This window comes from Ursus maritimus, unplaced genomic scaffold, assembly GCF_017311325.1.
Source record: "Ursus maritimus isolate PB19 unplaced genomic scaffold, ASM1731132v1 scaffold_14, whole genome shotgun sequence".
Taxonomy (NCBI): domain Eukaryota; kingdom Metazoa; phylum Chordata; class Mammalia; order Carnivora; family Ursidae; genus Ursus; species Ursus maritimus.
Window position 1 is genome coordinate 63,258,116 of NW_024423786.1, and position 20,911 is coordinate 63,279,026.

General features: G+C 52.5%; 1 protein-coding gene across 1 annotated transcript in view; it reads left to right on the forward strand.

Annotated features, from left to right (window-relative positions):
* Positions 1 to 20,911, forward strand: part of SHISA6 (shisa family member 6) — a 271,040-nt gene that overhangs the window by 21,464 nt on the left and 228,665 nt on the right. Inside the window, exon 6 of the mRNA XM_040628333.1 lies at positions 5,660 to 5,820. Coding sequence (XP_040484267.1) covers positions 5,660 to 5,820 — 161 coding nt within the window. The remainder of the gene's footprint in view (positions 1 to 5,659; positions 5,821 to 20,911) is intronic.

Genomic DNA, 20,911 nt, shown 5'->3' on the forward strand with positions numbered 1-20,911 from the left:
GGGGGGGGGGGGAGAGGAGGTTGGGAGGAGCAGGACGATTAGCAAGATTCTTCAAGTTCTTTTTTAAAAAATTTATTATTATTATTATTATTATTATCTTATTAAGTAAATGCTATGCCCAATGTGGGGCTCGAACTCTCGACCCTGAGATCAAGAGTCGCACACTCCACCAACTGAGCCAGCCAGGCGCCCCAAGATTCTTCAGATTCCTAAATGAGATGCTTTTGGGGGGCCCGGGGGTCAGGTGGCGTTGGCCTTTCCCTGGGAAGCCCCCTCTGTCCTCGCTCGCCCAGCTCTGTCCTGTTCCCACTGCCCCTCCCCAATCTGAGCCCCCCCTTCTGGCCCTCCCTCCTCCTCCCTCGCCTTCTGAGTCATTTCTGAGTGCTTTCTCTGACTTTCTCCTTGTTCCTCTCTTTCCCTTCTGCCGCCTCCACCTACTTGTCCCTGCCCAGTTCTGTCCCCTCCTCTGTGTCCCTTTCTCTCAAGTCCAGTCTCTGCCTCCCCCTCTGTACCTCTGTGGCTCTGAGTCCCTGCCTTACTCCCTCCGCTCCCTCTTCCTGTCTCTCCCCTCCTCTGTCTGTCTGTCCCCTCTGTCCCCTGCTTCCTTCTGCCCCCCTCTCGGACCTGGAAACGGCTGCCCACTCTCTTGCAAGCCCCGCCTCCCCGTTCCTCAGTGACCGATTTTCCTTCCCGCGGTTGGAAAATAGCTCAGGCCCTAACCCATTTCCTGGGGCGCATCCAGATTAATTAGGTGAGACTGGGATGGCACGTTTCAGAATTAGAATAATATTTATCAGGCACCCTGGGGAGAAGGGGGTGGAAGATGGAGAGGGGCAGAGGAACGGGAGCGAGGAAGGGAGGTCACGAGCTGAGAGGCCGAGGGAAGGGGGTGTGAGGGGAGCTGCCAGAGGGCACTGCTCCTAAGGACACCGCCTGGGAATTAGGGCCACCTCTCCCCGTGCCGGAAGGTGAGGGACCGGGAGCCTGTCCCTGGCCACCGTGTCCTTCATTAGGAGCATAGAGGGCAGGGGCCTGCCCCCAGAGGGCCTGCCTCTTTGGGAACACCTCCTCTAGTGAGTCCCTCCCCTTCGGTCGTGCTGCCCAGCTCGGCCCAGCCAACCGGGCATCTGGAAAGGATACAGTGCAAGTCCCTCTCTTCATGAGGAGACGGCCTAACTGTCCCCCAGTTAGAACTCCTTCTCCACCTGCAAGCCAGACCCAAGCTCACCGCTATCCACTGACCCTGATGGTCTTCAGAAAATTCCTGTGTGTATGTAACGTGGCTGGGCGGTGGGCCAAGGCCTCAGGGTACAGTGAAGGCCCCGACAGACAGGCCCAGTCCTTGGGGACGTTCCTTTCAGTGTCTCCGGCCCAGCCCCGTGCCTGATCCCCTGGTACGGGCTGCTCAGTAGATTATTGATGGAGTCGGATTGCATGGAGCCTTATTCAAAGACTGGCTTCCCCTTGTGCTGCCCAGAGATGGCTCAGGGTTTCTTAACCTCGCCACTGTTGACATTTTGGGCCAGATCATTCTTTGTTGTGAGGGGCTGGCCTGTGTGTGGTAGGACGTTTAGCAGCACCCTCGGCCTCTGCTCACCAGAAACCAGTAGCCCTTCCCTCCCCAAGAGTGACTTCCAGAAATGTCTCTGGACATTGCCAAATGCCCCCCACCCTGGGGCGGGGGGCAGGATCGCGGTGGAGAAGTACTGGCGGAGACTCAGTCTTGGCCTCCCCAAAGCAGTGGACTTAACTTCAAGGCCGCATCCTCCTTCACAGGCACCAGAGGGGTAGGAATCTTTATAAAAAATCGAGAGGCAAGAAGCAGAAAGAAACAAAAAGAAAATTAATATATACTTTTTTTTTTGTAATAGCAGCTTTATTGAAATGCAATGCACCTGCCATAAAATTCTTCCTTACATTTTCGAGTGTACAATTTGGATGCTTTTTGTACGTTCCCTGAGTTGTCTAGCTATCCTTCGAGAACACGTTCATCTCCCCCAGAAGAAACCCCATACCCATTAGCAATCACTCTCCACTTTCTCCTCCCCCAGCCCCCAGTCATCAAAAATCCACTTTCCGTCTCTACAGATCTGCCTGATCTGGACCTTCTGTAAATAGAATCCCATAACACGTGGTCTTGGGTGACTGCCGCCTTTCACTTAGCATGAAGTTTTCAAGGCATCTATCAATACTACATCATTGCTTTTTCAGGCTGAATAAGGGGCACCTGGGGGGCTGAGTGGGTGAAGCACCTGCCTTTGGCTCAGGTCATGATCTCCGGGTCCTGGGATCGAGCCCCACGTCGGGCTCCCTGGTCAGCGGGGAGTCGGCTTCTCCCTCTCCCTCTGACCTCTGCTCATGCTTACTCTCTCTAGTGCTCTCTCTCTCTCTCTCAAATAAATAAATAAATGAAATCTTTTTTTTTTTTAAAGGCTGAGTAAACACCCCATTGTGTGAGTATTTCATGTTTTGTTCATCCATTCATCAGTCGATGGACATTTGGGCTGTTCCCACCTTCTGGGGATTATTGGTCATGCTTCTTAGGAATCTTCATAGACAAGTGTTATGTAGACATGAGTTTTCGTCTCTGTTGGGTCTCTACCTAGGAGTAGAATTGCTGGTCTGTAGGGTGACTCTGTGTTTAACCTTTTGAGGGCCTGCCCAACTCTTTACCAAAAGGCCTGCACCATTTTACCTTCGCAACGAATGAAGGCTCCCGTTCCTCCACAGCCTTGCCAACATTTGGTATTATCTGACTTCTTGGGGATAGCTTTTCAAGTAGATGTGACCGGATCTCATTGTGCTTTTGATCTGTATTTCCCAACGACGAACGATGCCGCGTTTCAGTGCACCTTCTTTGGAGAACTGTCTTCTCTATCCTTTGTCCATTTTTTTAAAAGATTTTATTAATTTATTCAACAGAGATAGAGACAGCAGCGAGAGAGGGAACAGAAGCAGGGGGAGTGGGAGAGGAAGAAGCAGGCTCATAGCGGAGGAGCCTGATGTGGGGCTCGATCCCAGAATGCCGGTATCACGCCCTGAGCCCAAGGCAGACGCTTAACCGCTGTGCCATCCAGGCGCCCCTCCTTTGTCCATTTTTAAATTGGGTCGTTTGTTGTTTTTTATTGTTGAGTCATAAGAGTTCTTTACATATTCTGGACATAAGTCGCCTCTCAGACACACGATTTAACAAATATTTTCTCCCATTTTCTTGATGGTTGTGTTGCATTGTCTGGATGGTATCGTCGGATGCAGACAAGTTTTTAATTTTGGCAGAGTCCAGGATTTCTACTTTTTCTTTGCTTGCTCGTGATTTTGGTGTCACATATATGAAACCTGAGGTCACAAAGATGTACTTCTATTCTTTCTTCCAAGAGTTTATAGTTTCAGCTCTACTATTTAGCTCCGTGATCCACTTTGAGTTATTTTTGCGTCTGGTGTGAATGAAGGGTCCAACTTCATTCTTTTGCATGTGGCTGTCCCCTTGTCCCACCACCATTTGTAGAGGAAACTGCTCCTTCCCCATTGAGGGATCTTGGCACCCTTGTTGAAAATCAATTGACCATAGACGTATGAGTTTATTTCTGGGCTCTCAGTTCTATTCCATTGGCCTATATTTCTGTTATAACTTTCAAGCTCCCTGTTTCCTTACCATGGGAACATGGTAGGAAAGTGTCTTTGATAACCAGAGGAATGAAGGAAGATAACTTGCGTAGATATGTGGTGACAGAAATACAGAAAATATTTATAACATTTTGGAATTAGAAGGGATCTAATTGGAAGGGTCATGGTAGTTTAAACCCTTTGTTTTGCTGATGGGAGAAAGAAGATCAAATTTCCACTTAAGAGGTTAGCAGAGCTGCCCAAAGTCGGACAGCTCATTTGGGATTAGGACCCAAATCTCTCGACCCTTCAGGGCGGTCTTCGCATTCCCACACCCTGAATCTCAGGTCCCTGACCTGGACCCTGGGTCTGCCTGAACGTCCTTCTCCAAGCTAGTGAGCTCCTGTGTTCTCCCTCACTGCTTGGTCCACCCCAGTGAACGGGGAGTGCTGCCATGTGTCTGTCCCTCCCTTTGCAGCCAGAGAGAAGATATCGCCAGCCAGGGGGAAGCGTTTGGAACATCTGAAATTGCTATATAAATGCCAGTAAATGATAAGATTGCCAGGTTGATGCTCTTCTCTTCGGAAGGTTCAGCATGTCAGAGGCAGCGTAATGGAAGGCAACAGTTCACTCTCAGACACGCTTTTAGACTGCAAGGGGACAGGGGGCCGGGTGCCAGAGTTCCCATGTGAATGAGCTGGGGGGGGTGGGCCGGGCTGGCGGGGGGAGACCTGGTGGCATGGCGCCTTGCCCACATTTCAGGGACACCCTGAGGAGATGGAAGAGTCCTTGCCTAGCTTGTACAAAACGGGGCTGCACTCAGAACTGGGGACCTGGCCCTGAGATGGCCTTCCTTCTCTGGGGAATGGGGTCTCTTGTAGCTTGTCCACATTCGCCTTCACCGCCTCAGACTATCGCTGCCTGCCTCTGTTTTCCATGAACAGTGGTCACACCCACAGGTCACATGGCACCCCCACCGAGCGAGTCCTGTTTGAAACCAGGTGGTGGAGCGATTTCGCCAAAATTGTGAGCCCTTAGGTGATGAGAACCATGTCCTGTTTACTTCTGGCTCCGCGGAGACGCGTGCACGCTGAGTCCTCAATAAATGTGCATTTGGTGGTTGAAGGGACGTGTTGAGTGAATACAAGCTACTCAAAGTCGGGGTAGCTGGGTCTTTTGTGGGGGTGAGGGGGGCACTGTAGCCACAGCAGCGTCTCTGTGCATCCCTGTTTCTTCTTGTCTGTGTTTGTGTATTTTCCTCTCTGTGTTTGTAATTATCGCCTCCTCTAGCTCCAGTTGTGCTCACGGTCCACACCATCCATGCGGTCGGGTGTTTACTTTGTTATCTGTACGTCCTGTCTTTGCAGTTACGTCACTCCTTCTTTCCTTCCTTCCTTCCTTCCTTCCTTCCTTCCTTCCTTCCTTCCTTCCTTTTTAAGATCTATTTATTTGAGAGAGAGAGAGAGAGCATGAGTGGGGGCAGGAGGGTCAGAAGCAGGCTCCCTGCTGAGCAGGAAGCCCAACATGGGGCTCGATCCCAGGACCCCGGGATCATGACTGAGCCCCCCAGGCGCCCCATAGATCACACCTTTCTTTGATGGTGGGAGCTGTGTGTTGGGTCCCCTGTATACAGTACATGCTACCCGATGGGTGTTTTTCAAAGAGGTGATTGTTCCCATGTTATTAGTAACCTGCTGCTGGAGGCGAGGCCACCGATGCCAGCCCTTCCCTGCGGGGGCATCGTGCTGGCCAGCTGTGCACATATCTGCCTGGCATAGGGGAGTGTTTGAGTGACCAGTATTTTGTCTTTTATGAAGATTGAAGCCATAATTGCTGCCCTTTAATGCCTGTACCCCCAGGCATGGCATCTTCTACCCTGCATCACCCCCAACCTGGGACCAGCACCAGATGTAGCTGGGCTCCTGAGAACACAATATTGTGTGCGTCTCCTCCCGTTGCTCTGTACATCAAAGGGCCCGTGAAAGTAAGCCAGCTCCCTCTGTGGCTGTGTCCCCCTGCTCTGTGAGTCTCACTGTGCTATCTCCTCCTTGTTTAGGGCTCTGGCCGACATCTTAAGACAACAGGGACCAATCCCCATAGCACACTGTGAAAGAGAAACTATCTCGGCTATCAATACCTCTCCCAAAGAGAACACACCGGTCAGATCGTCCTCCAAAAACCACTACACCCCCGTGCGTACGGCCAAGCAGACTCCAGGTAAGTGAGCGCTGATCACCCTGTGTCTTTGCTCGGGGGTGGGGGGGCGGTGAGAGGTGTCGGTGATGTTTCGTTCCGGTGGGGCAGGTGGTGCTCCACGGTGCTGTGGGAAGACAGGGCGTGTGGATGAGCCTGGGGACTGTCTCCCGGGGAGGGCCCGACATCAGAGAGACCGGGCCATCGAGGGTCCTGGCTGGAGGAGAGTGGCCGATTCAGGGCATCCGTGATTGACTCAGTGGCTGCCATACTCTCTTACCTGAAAGGAGGCTTGTGGTGGGCATGGTGGAGTGTGGTCACCCACTTGCCCATGGGACGGGATGGTTTAGGTTGTCCAGGACACCAGATACGTAATGAGAAACGGCCACAGTCAGTTGTAGAGATCCCAACTATCGGAATCTCAGAAAGTTCTTCCTGAGAGGAGGGATTATGTCTGTATTATAGGGTGGCCTTGTCCCGTGCTCTGGAGATTCCCCCGGATATATGATGAGTTGCCATGTTCTAGCGGTCATCAAGATAAGCCCATGAAGGAAACGAAGCAGGGTGTATTTTTCTTGCCGTATGGATCAATAAATGAAACTCAATGAAATTTAGCGACTTGGGCAAGATCACTAAGATGGGAATGGTCATAAAAACATCAGTGATATGGTAATACAGCTCCCATTTATTTGGGTCTTGCTCTGGTCTTTACGTGTATTTCCTTACTCTTCACAGCAATCCTTAAAGTACTTATATTGTCCCCATTTCATAAGAGGAACAGAAGGGTTCAGCAATTTTTCCTGAGGACACATGGGGAGAAAGCAAGCCAGGCTCCAGACCCAGACCTAGAGGTTGCAACAGTCAGGGCTCGAAAACCCTAACATCTTAACCCAGGTGGGGACATGAATCCAAAGGATCTGAGTGGATAGTCTCCTTCCAAGTGCAACTGGGCAAGTCCTTTCCCGCCGTGAGCATGACCAGACAGCCCAGTACGGACCCCAGTCCCTGGTGTGGCTTTCACTTTGATACCTGGATCTGAAAGCTTGCCGTCCATCACCCTACCGCCTTTGGGAGGGTGGGCTATATAGGGTCTGAACTTTACCTGCCGGAAGGATGCGTTGTCTCTTGGTGCCAGGAGGTATGTCCCAAATTCAAAAGTGTCGTGAACGCGCTGCCGAGATCAAATTTCTTTTCCATTCATTCTTGAACCTGCTTCAATTTATTAAAGCAGAAACTACATACTTGCCTTTCAGGAGACGTACGGAAATCTTTTGAGGATCTGATAGAAGGGAAGGGCATTCGTCGTCAAAAATTTGCACCTGTATGTAAACACATGTATTCATCCAACATTTTTAATATGATTTAAGGGGATTCACGGACCCTTCCAAAGTTAGAAATCCCTGATTGAGAAGTAAAGACGAGAGACCGACCTTTGCAAAAAGTTCTGCGATGCACTTTTAGCGTTTCTATCATAAATGCTTACGGTGTAAGCAATTGGAAGGAAGCTGAGGAAAAGCATCCGGACTGGTGGTCATCTATCCAGGATCTATCCCAGGATCACCTAGGAGCTCTTAAAAATGCTGATGCCTAGGCCCTCCCCATTAACTCGCATTTCCAGGGACGCTGCTGGTATCATTGCTTATGAAGACCTTCCCAAGGTGATTCTAACACTCAGACAGGGTGAAGAACCATTGGTCCAGACGGAGTCCTCCTTTTATGAGTAGAGACCCCAAAAGGCTCTGCTGGTAGTTCTGAAACTTGGCTGCACGTTGGAATCACCCCGGGGAGCTTTCAAAACGAGGGATACCCAGGTCCCACCCCCAGAGAGTGTGATTTAATGGATACAGGAGTGTGGCCCGAGCAGGAGGCAGGGAGGTGGGTGCTGACATCTTCCCAGCTGATTCTATCGTGGAGCAAAGTTTGAGAATTGCCGGGTGGTGGAAAATGGCATAAAGGTACCATTCTAACTAATCCTTATTTTCATTGATCACCGATTAATCCAACATGATACAATGGTGTTACGATTAGGGTTGGGGAGGGTATTTTCGTCTTCCTGAAGACTCACGGTTTGAGGTCAGGCTTCTTTGGGACCTCGTCTATGATCTTGGAACTTCAGGTCACCCTGGTGTCCGGTGCACCCCTGGGACTTTACCCCGACCCCACTCTGCTCTGATTTCCTCTGTCTCAATCATCAGCCTGCTTGTGCCCAGCAAGTGAATCCAGGCCGATTAAGTGGATAGTTCCAGTTGGCTCTTAAATGCATTTCTGGGCAGGAAGATTTGTCATTTTTCTGGTCTCGGCATATATCCTCTCCCAGTAATCCGAGAAGGAAAGCTTAGAGTTCTGTGATTCACTTCTGTGCTCGTTTGGAGAAATCCCGCCCTGTATTTCTCCACCTGGAACTCTTCACTTTGCCTTTCGAGACGGGCATGGTTTCCCTGGTCCAGAGAGCGCGCTCAGCGCTCAGTAGCGGTGACACTTAAATTTAAAAGCAATTTTGTAACCCTCAGACGCCTGCAGCCTCTCATGGGCTCAGGCTTTTCCACACAGCTGCTGATATCCTTTGCCACAAAATGTTGCAATTGGCGTAGAAGTTGAAACAGAACTGTTCCTAAGTGTCCAAAGAGGAGGGTCCCTGTGATTTTTGTCACCCCTCCAATCAAGAAACCACTGGTCGGGGGTGGGGGTGGGGTATGGTGGCAGAAATACTGGGAGGCATCATAGCGTAAGCCGTTCTGCTACTCGAAGTGAGGTCCGTGGACCGCCTGTATCCATACTCCCAGGGGGTTCGTGAGAGGCCGGGTCTCAGGCTCCAGCTCACCTGCTGAAGGAGAACCTGCGTTTTTTTAAAAAGATTTTATTTATTTATTTGAAAGCGAGAAAGAGCAAAGAGGGAGAGGGAGAAGCAGACTCCCCGCTGAGCAGGGAGCCCGATGCGGGACTTGATCCCAGGATCCTGAGTTCATGACCCGAGCCGAAGGCAGACGCTTCACCGACTGAGCCACCCCGGCGCCCCGAGAACCTGCATTTTCGTGAAATCACTTAGCAAGGGAAGTTCGAGAAGCCCTGGAAAAGCCTGGCCTTTGAAGTACATCCCCATCTGTGTTCTGGCCCTGGGACTTACTCCGTATGTGAGCTTGGCAGGCCGCTTGGTCTGAGCTTCCTTGTCTGCCCTGGAGGCAGATAAAACCTGCTGCCCCGAGTTGTTTTAAGGATACGATGAGTTAAACCAACTAGAAGACTTAAAACCCGTCCTGATCCATAGCACACACTCCCCATGAGTTGTGACGGGGCTGTGGAAGTATATTCATGGCTCCTGGCAAATTAAAAAAAAAAAAAAAGGGAGAAACAAAGATGTTGGGTTCTTAGACCAGGCAGGGTCTGTGGGGTTGTGTTTGAAATGAAAGCCCCCGGACCCAGGCCTTCCTGTGCTTGGCCCCTGCGTAAGGTGCATCTTTTGAGGGTGAAAGTGGGTTGTCGGGCTCTGTAGGGCTCTGTCCGGCCTTTGGATACCCAAAGCACATACCTGGTTAGCTTAGGAAACGGGCTAAGTCCTGCCTTAATAATAGTGCGAGGAGAACATGAATAGTCAAAGTACCATATACTGAGCACGTGCTCTGTGCTGGGTCCTCTGTTCGTCCCTTTGTTCGCTTAAGTTTTTATTTTCTTTTACCTTATTTACTTTAACTAGTTCATTTTTACATAATCTCTACACCCAACATGGGGCTCGAACTTAAAACTCAGAGATCCACCACATCAGGCTCCTCCGCTATGAGCCTGCTTCTTCCTCTCCCACTCCCCCTGCTTGTGTTCCCTCTCTCGCTGGCTGTCTCTATCTCTGTCAAATAAATAAATAAAATCTTAAAAAAAAAAAAAAAACTCAGAGATCCAGACTCCCACCCTCTACGGACTGAGCCAGCCAGGCACCCCTAAGGGTTTATTTTCATTCCAGGAGACGCTTTGTACTAGCGGGTGGACCCTGTAACTTTTCTTAGGGACAGGAGCTCCTGTCCCCACGTTAGCAAATTCCTCTTTCCTTCTGGAAGAGCCTTTTAACTAGCGCTTCCAGAAGTCCCTTCCCGACTTTAAAGGGAGACGCAAAGTGGACAGTGTGGTCCGTGCACCTGCCGTCACGGCATCCCCACGGGAGCTGGTTAGCCATGCAGCATCTTGGGCCCTTTCCCAGAAGTCCTGAGTCAGAATCCGCTCTTTCACAAGATCTTCAGATGCTGCGTAAGCGGGTTCAGGTGGAAGAAGATCCCTTTAGGGTCGTGAGCCTCTACCCTGGCTGCACAATGGAGCCGTGCACACAGCTCTGAAACTACTCGTGCCTGGCCCTCACCCTCGAAGATTCTGCATTAATCAGTCAGGAGCGGAACCTGGGCGTTGGTGTTTTCCAAGAGCTTCCCACGTGGTCGGTTCTCAGGTTCAGCCAGCTTTGAGAACTGGAGCGGAGGGGGAGACTGGGGGAAATGTCTTGAGGGCTGTGGAGCGTGGGCATGCCTCAAGACCCACCACTCGAGCCCAGCTGGCCCAGGTTAGCGGGCTGCAGAGACACGTCCTCCCCACGGCAGGCGGGGCACAGGGAGTGGAGGACACAGGTGCACCGGGGTGGGGGGGGGCGCGGTCTGCAGCTCTGATGGGGACATTGGGCAGCAGTGGGGAGAAGCAGAAATCCCAGAATGGATCAGAGGGTCAGGTAGAGCCAGGCGTTGGGAAATGCACCAGGATCTGGAGCTGTAGGTCCCCAGAAGTTTGGGGGGGCATGGGAGTGGAGGCTTGCTTGGGCCTCATGGGTGGGGAGGGATGGAGACTTAGCGCCTGCCTCCCCTGACTCAGCCCTGAAGAGCCTGGCCGGGGGCCGCTGGGGGACAGCGGGGTACCTATCCCTCGCGGTAGCAGGTGACAGCACGTGTTGGGGTTCCAAAGTTTTGATACCCAGCTTCCCCCTTCTCAAGAGTGGCCTCAGCTGGAGGAAATAAATATTTATGTCCCAGCCACACAGCACTGTGAGTTGTATAAATGTGCAATCAGTCATCCTGCCTCTTGTCAAAGCTGTGTGCTGTAATGGCAGGCGAGCGGAGCCAGGGGACGTGACTGTTGAAGGTTCGTGGAGACTGGGAATAAAGCATGGACAGCTGACAGAGGGGCACTTTGTCACAGCCCCACGTGGCCCCTCGCTGCTCCTGCCACCTTCCGTGTCTCTTGCTGGAATCCAGACCTTGTCCCTCCTCAGGTCCAGTCCGTGCCTGCCTTGGGGTCTTTCCCTCTTTTGATTTTTGGCCGGAAACTTTCCGTCACCAGCTCTGGGTGCTGAGAAATCCAGCGCTCAGACGGCACGCACCGCCTTTCCTAACTCGTCATCTGCTCCAGTCCCCTGCCTTACTTTCTTCCGAGCACGTGTGCCATCTCACATCGTGTACTTGTTGGTTCATTGGGTTTTGTCTTGGTCTTCACTGTGCCATCCTTGGACCAGGAGTGTCGCTCGGAAGAACATGGGTGCTCAGTGACAATTTGTGCAGGGAATGAATGAATGAATGAATGATGACACGGTCTCTTCCGAGGATGGACGTAGGAGCCAGCGCGGGTAGTGGTGACACAGCTACGTGCCACAGAGCTCCCAGATGGGCTGTTGTCCCTTCTGCATCCTCCATGTAACATCAGTTACATGGTCGGTCACTTGGACAGCCTGGCAGTCTGGTCATCCGGCGTTAGGCTGAGCTGGAGGTCCTGGTGCCCAGTGCCCAGGCTTCCCCTGCCCCCAGGCTCTCTCCTCCTGTCTGGGGCTGACCCAGCTCTCCACGGCTCAGTGTGGCCAGAGGCTGGAAGCTTCACCCCCCCCGACCCAAGGGACCCCCACCATTCTGCCCACTGTGTCAAGAAAGACTCCTTTGCAAGGGTCTTGGAAGCTCAGACAGCTCAGAGTCCCCGTTCCCAGGGATCAATCCATTTGGGGCTGCGGGCCATACACCTGAACTCCCAGAAACTTCTGGTCAACCTCAGCCCTTCGCGGGAAGTGGCATTCTTCTTCGTCTCATCCCCAGGGCAACAGGACTGTCTTGTTCTGAGGGGGTTGAGATGATAGCCACAGAAGACTTTGGAGCTCTCAGGGGATGGTGAGATCTGCGGACCCACGGTGTTGGAGTTGGAGCTGGGCAGACCTGGGTGTGAATCCTCCCTGCCCACTCCCAGGCTCTGGGACCCTGGCTTCCATCCCACGTCTGTGAAGTGGGGTAACGGGCACCCTGCTCAGAGCAGAGGGCCGTTGACGTGTTGAATGTAATAATCTGTATTTCAAGGTCACCGGTGTGGCCTGGACCTTATGCCACCTTCATTTCAATCATCGTCGTGACTGTCCTCCCTGTCACCAGCCAGACCTTCTCCGTGTTCCTCTGCTTCTTCTTTTCCCCTTCTCCCCGGTAACTGCTAGGCTTCCCCCTGCCCCTGCTCCTTTTCAGGGTCCCCGTGATTACATTGATCCGTCTCTCACCTCGTGGGTCTTCAGCTGTGACCGCGTCTCCGAGTTCTGTTAAAACCAGCACTAACTCAGCCCATCGTGGGCCTGCCTTTTCCTTCTGAGGACCTCCCTGGCCATTCACTGCCACTTCCGAGTGTCCTCCTGGCCGTCGTTTCTTTCCAAACCTGCCCCTGTGTTTCTGACAGGCTCCCAGCAGGCTGGCATGCGTCTCCCTCCCAGAGACTCCCTGCTTTTACCCAGATGATGGGCCGTCTCCATTCCCCAGCGTCCTCTCCCCATTTTACAGGTGAGAACACTGAGGACGGGGAGATCAGAGACCTGGCCTAAGGCCACAGATGCAGCCATGGGTAGAGGGATGATTCCCAGCCAGCCGGGCTCCAGCCACTGAGCTCTTGAGCCTCTCCTCCGTCACTGTTATATTTGGCTTCTATGTCCTTATATTTCACGTCACGTTAAACATAGATGGCAGGATGCCATTTGTCTCCGCCTCACAGAGGGCCTGCCGTTCCACCTGACCCAAGCTTTAGGCGTGGAAGCATTTGTGTCTTGAAAGGAGAGGGTAACCAGGCCAAAATACAGCGCACGGTGTACCCTTCTCTTCCCAAATAGTTTACACGGAGCTTATCACGTCCCCAGTGTTGTGCTGGGTCCTGGGGGTCCATGAATGGAGCCCTGTACGGTCCCCACAGTTGACAAGCATGGAGACAAGCGCGGAGACATCCATCCAAGGGCAACAGCATGTGGGTGTAGAGCGGGGAGCGGGAAACCCAGGATCCCACGGAGGCTGGCATGCTTGAGTGGGTCTTGCAGGATGCCTGGGAGTTCCACAGGCCAGAAAGGGTGGGCAGTGAGGTGTGCAAAATAGTACAGTCCGTCTGCCAGAGTCATCAAGGGTGGGAAGTAAAGTCTGCAAGGAACACTCGTGAGAACATTCCATCAGGGGCCTGGCCCTGTGTGGGGGTGAGGCCCCTCCACGTTGCAAAGCTCTGTGGATTCTTAGGGTCAGCTTTTCGTGGTTTGCTATTTGTTGCTTCCCTTGGGTTCAGGCAGGCAGAGGCTCCCTCTGTTGACTTCAGTATATCCACCCCCCTTTCTTAGCCAAAGGCTTTCCTCTGGTCTGAGCACGCAGACAGCTGAGCCTGCTAAGCTCGCGTGGTGAGGAAGAGTCACCTTTCTCACTGGGGGGACCTCCGATCTTTTACGTCGGTTTTGGGGGTTCCAATATTTTCCTTTCTTGCTCTCCCCCCGTGTGAGGGGGACATTGCAGCTGAGTGATTTCTGGGCAATGAGACCTCTGCCTGGTCTCAGAGCCGTTCCCCATTCCTATTCTTGTTTTCACTCAGTTGCCCATGACGCTGGATCCTTTCTGCAAAATTCCACCACTTAAGTCATCCGTGCCTTTAGTCAAGAAGTAAAGGCAGTCGGGGTGGTGGGTAAAGGCCCAGACTACGGAGCCAGACTGGGGTGAATCTAGATTGCCTCAGTTTCCCCATCTGTGGAACAGGGCTGGTAATAGCATCTCCCTTCTAGGACGGTTGCGAGATTAAAGCAGTTTGAATGGAAAGCAGTCAGAGCAGCAGTGGACATAGGGAAACACTGTTTCCAGTCCGTAAGGGCTCCCGTGTTGGTCCCTAGGCCACCTGTGGCTGTTGAGTGCTTAGAATTGAAGTCGAAATATGTTTCAGAGCCTCCCAAATTTCAGACTTTTTTTTTTTTTAAAAGAGCCTGTAAAGCATCTCCATAATTTTTTATGTTGATTGCATGTTGAAATGGCAGTATTCTGCACATATTGAATTAAATAGAATCTATTACACAATTAATTTCACTTGTTTCTTTTCATTTATTTTTTTAACGTGACTACCAGAAAATGGAAAATCACACTGATCCAAATGTTAGTGGCATCGAGAGTCTACTTGAGTTCAAGTTTCACTCACGAACCAAACAAACCCTTTGCGGAGCTTACACTGTATTGGTGGAGACAGGAAGTATGCCATGAATAACTTCAGGGTGTGATGCTCGGACACGATCAGACAGGTGATGTGTTTGAAGAACACTGGGGAGAGGGAATCACTTTTTTTTTTTTAAGATTTTATTTATTTATTAACTTAGAGGGTCCTCGAGCAGGGGGAGCGGCAGAGGGAGAGAGAATCCCAAGCGGATTCCCCACTGAGCAGAGTCTGACATGGGGCTCGATCTCACGACCCTGAGATCATGATCTGAGCCAAAACCCAGAGTCGGGCGCTGAACCAACTGAGCCACCCAGGTGCCCTGGAGGGAATCATTTTTGATAGTGTGATCTTAAAAGGTGGCATTTGAGCTGGTAGCCGACTGGTAAGCAGGAGCCAGCCATGGAGAGATCTGGAAGAGGAACATTCTAGGCAGAGGACCATAGCAAGTGCAAAGGTCCTGGGGCAGAAGCAGATCTGGTGTGTTTAAGACACAGAAATCAGACACAGGTGTCGAGTGTCTGGGGCAGACACGGGCCGGCCACGTGGGGTGTTGGAGGCCGTGGTAAGGAGTGTGGATTTTATGCAAGCGTGATCTACTTTTTGTTTTAATACGATGAGTCTGGTTGCTGTGTCGTGAGAACGGGCTCTGTCGGGAAGCAGGAAAACAATGAGCATTTCTAATAGTGAGATGAGTTGATGAGAGAACTTCCTTTGACTTTCTCCTCCACGAGAAGAAGTTATTCAGGAGCAGGGTGACGTGGGATGATGGCCTGTGAGTTTCCGAATCAGATGAATGAAGCTCCAAATCCCACCCCAGCTTGGACAGACCTTTGTCCAGGGCTCTCCAAGAGCGGGTGGCCAACTTTTTCTGCAAAGGGCCACATTGTAAACGTTTTAGGCTCTGCAGCGGGAAAGCCCCTGTTCAGGTCCGCCACTGTGGTGTGGAAGTAGCCATAGTAATGTCAGCGATGGGCTTGGCGGCGTGCCCATAAACCGTGATTTACAGTAACAGACAGTGGGCAGGATTTGTCCTGGGGGCTGTTGTTCGTCAACGCTCGTGCTCAATCTCGCTCTGAAAGCCACGTCCACCTTCCATGTGGCATGTGAGCAGGGACCCATCCCGCACCAGGAGGCCGTGGGCGAGCCGGTGGCCAGCCAGAGCTCTGAGCCCTGGAGGGGCTCCCTTTCCCACAGCTCTGGCCAGGATGTTGCTCGATGCTGATTTTACAGTGGGCGGAACAAGCCCTAAGGAACGTTGATGAAATAGCCAGCCACATTGTAGCAAGACCAGGGTCTGCTGTGGCCCCCAAGTTCTGGCCACCCCACATCCTGGGTGATGACGGACAAATGTGCTTCTTAAATTTAAATTTACAAGCAACACATCAGTTGGAGGGATGAACAGCACTGTCCCCCCTCCCCGCCGCTGATGATGGCAGACTCAGAGTTCACAATGTCTCCGTGGGTGTAGACACCCCAAGGTCACGTCGAACAAGCCCATTATTCTGTTCAGAGTTCATCGTTCTGCTTGTATCTCAGATCCTGTTTATCTCCGGTCCTCAGACGCGTTGTGCCCTTGATCCACACCCCCTCCCCTCTTTCTCCACGAGCTGTGTCCCTTCGGCCTATAAACATACTCTGCTCCCCACCTCAACACATAAGGACAGCCCTCCCTCCACGTCCCTCCCCCTCTTCTCTCCCCGACAGCTGGACTTTGCAAAACAGGTGTCTACACCTGCTGCTTCTACTTCCTCTCCTCCCACCCGCTTCTCGGCGTGGTGCACTTGCCTCCGTCCCCTCCACTCCGCAGCTTGGGGGTTCAGCTGGAGTGGAACTCCTGCCCCTCCCTCCATTGAAGCCGAAGCTCTGGCCCCCTGAGCCCATTCAGTCTTCCCGTGCATGCTCCACTCTGTGCTCTGTCTGGAATATTCTCTTTGCTCTCCCCTAGCCTTGCCTGCCCCCTCCTTACCTCCCAGGTGGCAGCTGAGCTCGCACCGACACAGGGATGCCCTGTGTGCCCGATGCCCAGCATCCCAGGCTCCCCGGGTTCCCTGTCATTGCAGAGAGTCGGGACCGGGTGGAGTGTCGGCCCCAGCTCAGAGCCCAGCTCCGCCTCCTTTCAGCTGCAGGGCCTTGGCCTCTTTACTTAACCTCTGCATGCCTCAGTTTCCTGGCCTGTAAGCTGGGACAACGGTATCTCCTCCATGTGTTATAGTGACGATTAAATGCTTTCATGACCTGTGTGCTGTGCGGTCTTTCTCAAGCCCGCTGGCCCCGGCACAGCTCACCCTGTGATCCCCAGGGCCGGGCCTAGGGCACCTCCCTTCAGTCCTGGTAGGGGACTGCAGGTCACGTGAAAGACTAGTGGGGGCATGGTTGACACTGTTCGTGCGGGGAGGTGGGCGGGTGAGGGGGTGTCAACCGGAGCAAATTGCTGGTCTGGAAACAGCTTTTTTAGACTGCATTGAAAGAACCTCGAATCCAGATCCAGGGCAGATCCAGAGGCATGCCTGCCCTTCCTGTGGCTTGTGTGGGGACACCTGCACTCCTGGGTCCTGTTGGAGACACCCGTGCCCTGCGTGTGCCGAGAGTGACGCGGCACGGGACAGGCCTGAGAGCCCCGTCCTCCGGTGCTGTTCACGACTCATGCACGGAGCTTTGTAGAATGCTTTCCAGGCACTGACTTCTTTAAACCCTGTAGCAGCCAGACCAAGCGGTCACGATGATTATGCCCACCTTGTAGACGAAGCCTCAGGGCATCCAGAATCCTGTTCAAGGTCACACAGCCAGGAGGGGGGCTGGTCTGGGCTCTGAGTGCCGGCAGTCTGGCCCTGGAGCCCAGGCCCTGACGTCACACTGGCCAAAGGTACAGACGGGACACGGGGAGCCCCTTGCAGCTGCCTGAAATCTGTCATGTAACCAGGGGTTGATGCTGGCTCCTGCCTTCCACCGTTCCCGGACTTGGGGTTTGTGGAAGATGCTAGAAGAGGCCGCTGGTGGTTCAGCCTAAGGGCACCTGTTTTCATGATATGAGCCCTTCAGCTTCAAGACAGAGGCCACCTGGCCAGTGCTGAGCCACTTAGCCCAGGATGCAGTTAAGTAGGGCTGGCAGAGCCTCTCGGCGTTTTTAGCTTCAGGAGAGGCTCCCCCAGCACCTTGTAAGGTTCTTTCTTTCTGAGAATATACTAGGAGCAGTCGCCAGTGTCTGTGGAGGGCTGGCTGGGCTCAGAGCCTCCGCCCGTGGGTCATGTCCCTTCACCCCTGGTGGGAGTTGCAGGGGCAGGGTGTGGATCTGGCCCACTCTATCCCACCCGGAGCTCTCTTAGTGGCTATAATGCTTTGTCTTTTTCTTGTGATTCTGTGACCCCTGGGGTCAGAGCTCAGGCCAGCCCAGTGACTGAATCACTGTCCCATTCTCTGTGCCAGCCTTGTCACTGCAGGATTTAATGCCATTCAGAAAGTGATTCCCAAGCCCCTGTATTCTGATCCTGGGGGTGGAGGAGGGTGATGGGGAATGGCTCTTCTCCGCCCAGGATTGCCTTAAGAAGGGGTGTCCCTGGGAGCAGAACCTTCCAGAAGCCAGAGGAAGGGCTGTGCCCGAGGTGCCCTGCCCACTTCAAGGGCCCCACCTTGTGTGGCAACTGCAGGGGCTTGGCCAGCTTGGCCAGAATGGACCCCCCACCCACACCCTTGCTGCCAGGGAAGCAGCCAGAGTGGGGAGGCTGCCTGAGCCTGCTCTCACCATATGGCTGCGGTAGAAGGGAGAGTCACTGAGCTGGTCCGCTAATTACCTACCGCGCCCAGGAAGCAGAAGGCTTTAGAATGTGTGCTGGCTGTTACCAAAATGAGGTGCAGGGGAGAGGGAGAGCCAAGGCGCTGCGGACAGGGTTAGAATTCACAATTACCTTGGTGAGTTGGCAAAACGGAGGGACCAGCAGAGCACGCACGGTTCAGCGAGGACAAGAGCAAGAGGGCACTGGACAGGGAAGGCAAATTGCCGCAGGCCTCCGGGGAGAGCGGCCGCACGTCCTCGGCCCTCAAGTAGGGAAAGCTGAGGGCTCCCAGGGTGAGGGGAGCCCAGCTTCCACCAGAGTGGGTGGTCCTCCTCTTACTTTTTCCGTAGGGGGCTCCACGTCCATCACCTACTGAGTACGGGAAAGTAGGGGACCAAAGAGGGAGGAGGGGACATGGAGCCATCTATGTCTAGACGTTAGGCACCCACTCTACCTCTAGCACTCCGTCAGGTCCTGTGGAAGCAAGATAATGAGTAAGACACTGTCCCAGCCCCAGGGACTTAAATCCAGGAGCACAAAGACAAGACTATACAGTACAAAGATAATCACGTAAACAGGTGTCCCCCCAGAATAACAAGCCACATGCTCAGAAGGTTCAGAGGGAGGCTGCTGTGGTCAGGGCGAGTATCACCTAGGGCCTTGAAGGGTGGGCGAGGAGGGTGAAGGGAGCTTTTGGCTGGTCAACTGGGGCTGGAGCCTACAGGGCAGGGATGCTTAAGGGACCGGTGGTTTGCAAAGGCGAGCAGTGCCCAGTTCCTTTGGAAAGGTTGGTCGTGGCTTTTCTGTAAACAGAGAGTCATGATGAAAGAACCAGGGAAAAGGCCAGAAGGAACTGGAACTCTGTGTCCTGTTGGAGAAGGCTGCTCTGAGCCGGGGGCTTTTCTTTTTCCTTCTTTAGACCTAAGGGCTGTGTCCCTGAGGAGTAGAAGCTATGTGGGTAGGGGTGGGGTGCCCAATGTGGAGGTGCCATAGGGCTCCTCCATTTTGGGGGATAATTGTGGGGGATGGGGTTGGGGCAAGGCTGGACCTCACAAGGGGGCTTGGAGAGGAAGCTTTGAGGGTCTATAAGGTGAGAGGTGCACAGGGGAGGAGGTGCGAGGACCACAGACCATGAGCAGAACCTTGAGAGAAAGTAAGAGGGAAGGTCAGAGTGGGACGCAGGAGACGCTGATCCCTTCGTTCATACAAAAATGATTTTGATCCTTTACTGGGGACCAGGCACCGAGGCTGTGGGAGTGAACCAAAGAAAGGGCCTAGTCTCAGGACGCTTACATTCAGTTATAGGAGACAAGAAACAAACCCATAAACACACAGCAGAAAATCAGGTCATAAGTGCTTCAAAGGGAAATAGAGCAGGGAAGTAGAAAGTGGTGGGAAGTGGCAGGAAAAAGCCTGATTTGAAGAAGGGACCTAAGTGACCGGTGACGTTACTGAAGCAGAGACCCGAAGGGCTGAGAGAGTGAGCCACGTGTGACTGTGTGCAGAGGGGAGATCGTGCCACAGGTGTTTGGGGAACAAGGACCGCAGAGTGGCTAGTGTGGAGACAGCCAGGGTAGGGCCAGGGTAGTGGTTGACGTCAAAGAGCTGGGGCGTTGTGGGCCACGGTAGGGTCTTGGGTTTCATTCTGGGTGTGATGGGAGCCACTGTGGGGGTCGCAGCAGAGGAGTGGTAAGAGCTGACTGTGTCTGACATAATCCCTCCGGCTGCTGTGTTGAGAATAGACCCTGGCAGGGCAGACATGGAGGAAAGGGGACATGGGAGGAGGGGGAAGCTACTGCACCATCCTGGGGTGAGACAAGCGCTTCGACTGGGATGGTGGTGACAGAGGATGTGAGAAAGATTCACCTTCAGTGTTCATTTATTCTTGACTTCTCGTTTTGAAGAGTTTTAAGAACCTGTGGAAAATTTTGAAATGATTAAATGATACAGTGAATACCTGTGTGTCCTTCACTGATAATTAACATTTGCCTCCCTCTCTGTCCTCCTCCTCTTCCTTCTTACTGTCACCATCATCATTGTCACTATCACCATTCTCATTACTATCGCCATTATTTTCATCACCATCATCATTGTTACTGTCATCACCACCATCACCATCACCACCATCACCACCATCATCACCATCACCATCACCACCATCACCACCATCATCACCATCACCACCATCATCATCACCGTCATCATCATTATTGTCATCACTACCATCAACATCATCACCACCATCTTCATCATCACCATCATCATCACCATCATCATCATTACCACCATCACCACCATCATCATCATTACTGTCATCACTACCATCATCATCATCATTACCACCATCACCACCATCATCATCATTATTGTCATCACTACCATTATCGTCATCATCACCACCATCTTCATCATCACCATTATCACCATCATCATCATTACTGTCATCACTACCATCATCGTCATCATCACCACCATCATCACCATCACCACCATCATCATCACCACCACCATCATCACCACCATCACCACCATCACCACCATCATCACCATCATCACTATTATCATCATCACTGCCATCTTCATCATCATCATCATCACCGCCATCTTCATCATCACCATCATCACCACCATCACCACCATCATCACCATCACCACCATCATCATCACCATCATTACTGTCACCACCACCATCAAAATCATTGTCATCACCATCGCCATCATTATTACTGTTGCCATCATCTTCATCATCACTTTCACGACCATCACCATCACCATGAACACTATCACTGTATCACCATCATCAGTATAGTTGCCACTGTCATCATTGTCATTATCACCATCATCATCATCACCATCACCATGACCATCAACAACATCACTATCATCATCAACAGAACCGAACCATGTGAGAGTAAGCT